The sequence below is a fragment of the Marmota marmota genome, unplaced genomic scaffold, assembly GCF_001458135.2.
Source record: "Marmota marmota marmota unplaced genomic scaffold, marMar, whole genome shotgun sequence".
NCBI classification, from domain to species: Eukaryota; Metazoa; Chordata; class Mammalia; order Rodentia; family Sciuridae; genus Marmota; species Marmota marmota.
This window is the reverse complement of record NW_026000080.1, coordinates 317,357-323,751: the sequence shown is the minus strand read 5'-3', so window position 1 is coordinate 323,751 and position 6,395 is coordinate 317,357. Positions and strand designations below refer to the sequence as shown.

Genomic DNA, 6,395 nt, shown 5'->3' with positions numbered 1-6,395 from the left:
AGATGAGGTTATCTGCTATGATTTAATTGTGCTGCTGATAGTAGGCTTTGAGGTAGGACAGGGAGGTTAGTTGTTCTTGTTTTTTTTTTTTTTTAATTATGAAGAATGGGAGAATATCAGGAGTTGCTGCTGTGGTAATAGGTAGAGGAAACTCATTGGGAGAGCAAAAGCACAGAATTATGTGTAGTTTAGGTTAATGACATGAACTCATGATTGCTAGAACTTGCCTAATTGTGCAATTTTTCTCAGTAATGCTCAATATCCCAGGTGCAGGGATGGAACTTCAGCCTCAGGGTTATTTATTTTTTCTTTAACCAGGTAAGTCAGTCAGAACAATGGGGCAATAATTCAAAGCAGCAAAAATATTTTGGCTGAAGTGATGAACAATGGAATCTAAGGTAGGCAAGGAAGAGAGTAGAGATTAAAAGAGGACCATTAGGAATAAAATGGAAATTTCTATGGATTTTAGCAGTGATTATCCAACTTTAACCTGTGCAAAAATCAGAACCAGAACCTGAAATTTTTGTTCACTAAGCCTGCGGTGAACACCAGAATCTATTTCAAACATACACCCTGTTGATTCTTACGTAATAAGGGCATGGATCAGTTTTTAAGAAATGGTGGATTTGAAACTGTATTATGTTTAAGAAAAATTATTTCTTGAGAGGGTCTGGGGGGGGAGGGGGAGAGAGAGAGAGAGAGAGAGAGAGAGAGAGAGAGAGAGAGAGACTGAGACTATAAGCATGAGCTGGAAGGATAGGTGGTTATAGTGAGATGATGAATCTATTATCTCAGAGTTGAAATATCTTTGTCTGAATGGTGAAAGCCTCAATGTGTGCCTAAAGGAGTGGGTGGCTGAAGTGGAGTGGAGGTGAATATCATCAGAGGTGAAGAGGTCAAAGTACAGAAAACCTAGCTTGTCCATGTAGACCTTGAAGCCACCCCAAATGATGCAGTACTTGGAATAGAGAGAACAAACCATGAACAAGGTTCAAGGGCATTGGTAAATGAAGGGTAGAGAATGACAGGTGCATAAAGATATGGGACAGAGGGGTGTAACTGGCTAGAAGCTTTCCCACAACGGAGAAATGAAATCGGCTATTATTATGAGTAATTGTTTACCAGGTTTTACATAGATTAGGCCATCAGACGACCTTCATATGAAGCTGATGATATTTCTACTCCCCTTTTATAATGAGGAAAATGAAACAGAGGTTTTGCAGGTTAAGATCTCCCAGTTCTCATCTACTATGTTGGGTTGACTGTCATAAAATGATAAGAGGTGTTTTAAGACATTTCAACTAAAAAAAAAAGTTAGATCTCCTGTATATTGTTAGCAATGAGGTTAACTTTGGAAAACAATGGAAATATTTATTTAAATTCATTGGTGCTGAAATATTTGTTTTTTAATACACAGCAGGGGGCAGCACTGAGTACAAGTCCATACTAGGCCATGTAGTGGAACCCTCAGCGTGGTTTGCATACATCAAGACTTTGGTTTACTCCATGCCTTGATGATTTCCTCAGCAGCATCCAGGGTGCTGTCTTTCTGTAAATTAATGAAATGATTACAATCATTACATACCAACATAAATTCAAGATGAATAAGATTTAAATAGAAAAGATATAAACCATAATAACACAAAATGAAGATTTCAGTGAATAACTGATCTTAGGTGAAGAAAAATCTTCAAAGTTAAAATGTAAATGCAGAACCCTCAAAAAGGAAAGTAGTTAAATTAATTATAATTATAGAATTAAATCATAGAGAAGAGCTTACACTGAAAATTAATAGCAGTCTTTTCTCCCATCTCCATTTGTCCCTATTAATCCCCCCCCAAAAAAACCAACCTTTTACAGCAATGTCTGGGTTTAGTTCTAATGCTTGCCAACAAAATCTAAATATGCTTATGATTCTATTTCTTTGTGAATCTAACATATTTTCATTATAATTCACTTTGACCAAAAATTTTAGTTCATGAAAGCATTTGCCCACACAGAAATCTGTGTCCAAATGTTTATAGTGGCATTACTCATAATTGCTAAAAAGTGGAAACAATTCAAGTGTCTATTACCTGATGATCAGATAAATAATGAATGTGCCACTGATGCTTAAAACTGCAATTAGTGCAACTGATCCTTTTCTTGTAAAGTAGGCACTTGAATTTCTTTGTTTGAGTAGCTTATTTGACTTTTTTCTACTTTTAAAAAATTTTATAAGAGTGCTTTACTTGTTCAGTATAACCATTTTATGGTATATAATACATAGACTTCGCAGTTAAAATATTTTAGCTTATGTAGTTTAATGGATTAACCATACAATTTGCTTATAGAATATGAACTATAGATTTGACATAAATTATCTTAATTGCTTATTGTCAAAAAAAATTTAGTTTATTTTAAACAAGACTTTGCCTTTTCTTATCAAAATTTCAGCTATGATCATCAAAAAATAATCCACTTAGTTCTTAAATTGGTTATATGTGCTATGACATAAAATTAAACTAAAGAGTAAGCAGCAAAAAATCAGTTTTGGGGTTTCCTCTTCTGTGCTTCTTCTTTCTCTTCCCTCTCTTCTAGAATGATTCAGTATGAAAGCTAATAGGTGGGGCTGGGTGCAGAGGAAGTCCGTGTGTGGAGGCCAGGGACCTGCGCAGCATAGTGAAGGATGCTGCAGCCAGAGTGGAATGAGCAGGGTGACCAATGACCTGAAATAGGGTAGTGCAAGTAATGCATCCGGGAGGTAGTGGGCCCCATGCAGGGTTCTGTGCCCTGGATGTGGTGAGGCAGGCACACAGCATGCCTGTCACACCCCAGAAAGGGACAGGGAGGTTCCTATGTAGTGAATGACAGAGGGAGTGTGGTGCGGGGTGTTGGAGACCTAGTGGAGGGCACTTCTTCCAGTAGGGTGACAGAGCAGGTCAACATGGGGTGTGGACGCAAAGATAGGGTGAGAACAATGACCACATGGGGGAGGTGACAGCAGCTTGGTAGAAGAAGCCTAAGTGGGGTAAAGGGCATCCACTCAGAGATTTGGGGATTGGGTGAAAGTAGTTATAACAACAGAAGAATGATTACATGCAGAGGTATTGCTTAATTAAGTAATTAAGTAACGAGAATCACTATTGAGGGAGGAAGTTCAAATATGAGAAGGGAGAAAACTAGAATAAACCCTGTTGTGGCTTTTAACATGTTAGATGTAGGTATTCGTGCAATTGGCCCTCCGTATCCACTGGTTCTGCATCTCAACCAATTGCTGATTGAAAATATTTGGAAAAAAAATTACTTTTTTTTTTTAAAGAAATTACTTTTATGCTGAACATGTATAGATTTTTCTTGTCATTATTCTCTAAGCAATATAATATAAGGACTATTTTCATAGCATTTGTATTAGATTACAAATAATCTAGGGGTGATTTTAAAGTATACAGGAAGATGTGTATTTGTTATGTGCAAATACTATGCTATTTATATGAGACTTGAACATCTGTGAATTTTGGTATCTGTAGGGGTTCTGGAACCAATCCCCTTTGGGTATTATGTATAAATGTGTATGTATTTATTTATTTTTCTTTTTTTTTAGAGAGAGAGAATTTTTTAATATTTGTTTTTTATTTTTTGGCGGACTCAACATCTTTATATGTACGTGATGCTGAGGATCGAACCCAGGGCCGCGTGCATGCCAGGTGAGCACGCTACCGCTTGAGCCACATCCCCAGCCCTGTGTATGTATTTATGTGTATAAACTCATATATTCCCTACCTCTGTCCACTGGGAGGAAGGGTCTGGAATTAGCAATACCCCAACAGTAGTGACATTCTTAATGTCCAGATCTTGGTTTTTAAACAATACTCTGCTTAAAAGAACCAGGCCTCCTTGGAAATAGTTGACTCCAGATTTTGGTAGATAATGATAAGATGAACTAGTACATCTTCTTAGGCCATAAAGTAAAGAAGATACCGCAAAATGATGGAGATGCATCAAAGGAAACAGAAGGCAGCTTAAAGGAGCTCCTAGTGGCCAAGTCTGGGAAAATATGACTATTTAAAATATCCAAGGATAGTAGTAGTAGTAGTAGTAGTAGTAGTAGTAGTAGTAGTAGTAACAATAATGATAATAAATTACAGCCATTATAGCCCATTGAATAAAACTGGAAGCTGTGGGTTATTACTAATACTAAGGAACAGGTAAACTGAATAAATTATTGGATGAGATATGGAATATTTTCAGATCTTCAAAGTACCTTGCCACAAAATACTTAAGATTTTTTTTTAATGGAAAAAGTATAACTTTATAGTACACAAGGTAGAAGAGCACCACTTTAGGTGATTGAAGTTAACACCAACAATGAAAAGAACAATTGAAATTATGTGTCATCTGTTGCAATAAAGGCACTACTTTTGTGTTTTTCTTATAAAGTAAACAGCCCAAATTTAATCATAGAGAAATATCAGACTTAATTGAGGGACTTTCTTCAAAATAATGGGTACACACACACACACACACACACACACATATATATCAAGATCATGAAAATCAAAAAAACCTGAGGAGCCATTCCAGTTTGAAGAAAACATGGTAACTAAATGCAATGAATAAACTAGCCTAAAAAGTTTGACATAATTCTGGCGTGGATTTACTTCTTCGTTATAAAAAGGGCCTTATTAGGACAATTAATGAAACATGGATTAGATATGAGGCTTAGATGGGGTTAATAATATATCAATGTTAACACCATGACATTGAGGGAATGTTATATTGTAGCTTTGGAAAATGTTCTTGTTTATGGGGAATATGCAATAAAGTGTTTGGGGTGAGAGGACACTGTAAGTAATTAAGTTGATGTTTTTCCTTCAGTCAGTCTCCACCTACCTCCACCAGCCACTCAGCTCTCTCAGTTCTCCTCTGCAGAGGCAATGCTGAGATTTTATTATGTATCTTTCAAAAGCTATCTCAGGTATTTATAAGCGTCTATTTCTTCCTTTTATATACATGATACTGTTCTGTGCAAATTGTTCTGTTCCTTGTGCTCTATCATTCTTTTCTTGATGTAAATATGCTACAATTTATTCAAGCAGCTCCCGTTGGTGAATATTTGTAATCTTTTGCTATTACAAACAATGCTTCGCTGAAAATCCATGAACATGAGTCAAAATGTTCAAGAAAAAAATCCACAGAAAAACAATCGTAAAAGTAGAATTTCTGGGCCAAAGGGTATATGAATTTGCATTTGGATGGAAACATTTGAAATAACCACCACAGAGATTTTACAAATTGTACTCCTACTCTTAAGGCGTGACAAGTATTTTATGAAGTTTTAGTTGCTGCCAATCTAATACATTAATAAAATTTCACTGCAGTTCTAATTTTCATTTCTCTTGTTATGAGAAAAGCTGAGTGTCCTTTCTTTCAGAAGTTTGACAGCTACCGAGGATTTTACCCATAACATTGTAAAGTGCTGTTTTCTACCTTATTACTTTTATCAACTCTGAATCCAACCTGTTTTCTTTAGATTTCCATTTTCTTGGCATGTTTTTGTCATCTTTCTCTAAGGACTTCCAGCTATTGCTGCACTCTCCTCCAAAATCAGATGCTGGTGTAGAGAGTTTCAGTTTACAGAGATCCTCCTCTCTGGCCTTCCAGGAGGCCTGGCTGATTTTGTCTGGAGTCCCAAAGAATTATGTATCTTTGAAGTTCAGTATATTATACAAGGCATACTCCACGTCATTCATAGTGTCCCACATTTTCCTGAGACTAGGCACTTTCTTTAATCTTTACATTTGTGTTTTATTTCTTTATCATTTTTTTTTTAATGGAAAGCATTCTGAAAATAAAGCTATAACATTCTTTTTAGGTTCCATTTGTTCTACAAATGGACTCCCCATACTTCATTTTTCTTCCACTTCCATACTGTTTCTAAAATTATAAAATTCTTTGTTGCTTTCCATTCCCTTTTCCTTATTTTTCTCAATCCTTAACATGCACATAGAGTTTTACTGTCCTTTGTGATATTACCAATGCCACCCATAATTCCCAATAGCTTTATTTTCCCTTCAGTTTCCTGCCTGAGCTCTGACAAGTACCATTTCATCTTCTTATATTATCTTAGCCTATCTTTCCCTGAACTTTAAAATTCTCTGCTTTAGTCTATTGTTTAAAAAGTTTAGAGTTTCAAATGTCACAATTTTTATTAGTTCCATGGCAACATTTTCCCAATGAATAGTCTGTCTGACATTTGTTTTTCCTTGTGCCTTTCTCTTTTCTTTACGGTATCCTTTTAAAAGATTCATAGCTGGTCCTTCTTAATTATTAATCACTCTCTACTGAATTCCCTAGGTAAGCTCTCACTGCCAGCACACACCCTGTTCCTAGGGTTCTACATAACAATGGTGCTA

The 6,395-nt window shown here is 36.0% G+C and overlaps 1 protein-coding gene across 9 annotated transcripts in view; it reads right to left on the bottom strand.

Annotated features, from left to right (window-relative positions):
* Positions 1-1,345: 1,345 nt before the first annotated feature.
* The window catches only part of Kyat3 (kynurenine aminotransferase 3), a 50,311-nt gene continuing 45,261 nt past the window's right edge, over positions 1,346-6,395 (bottom strand). For all 9 annotated transcript variants that reach the window (XM_015504719.2, XM_048814964.1, XM_015504718.2 and 6 more), the window contains one exon: positions 1,346-1,549. In XM_015504719.2, the coding sequence (XP_015360205.1) occupies positions 1,487-1,549 (63 nt within the window). In that variant the 3' untranslated portion in view covers positions 1,346-1,486. The remainder of the gene's footprint in view (positions 1,550-6,395) is intronic.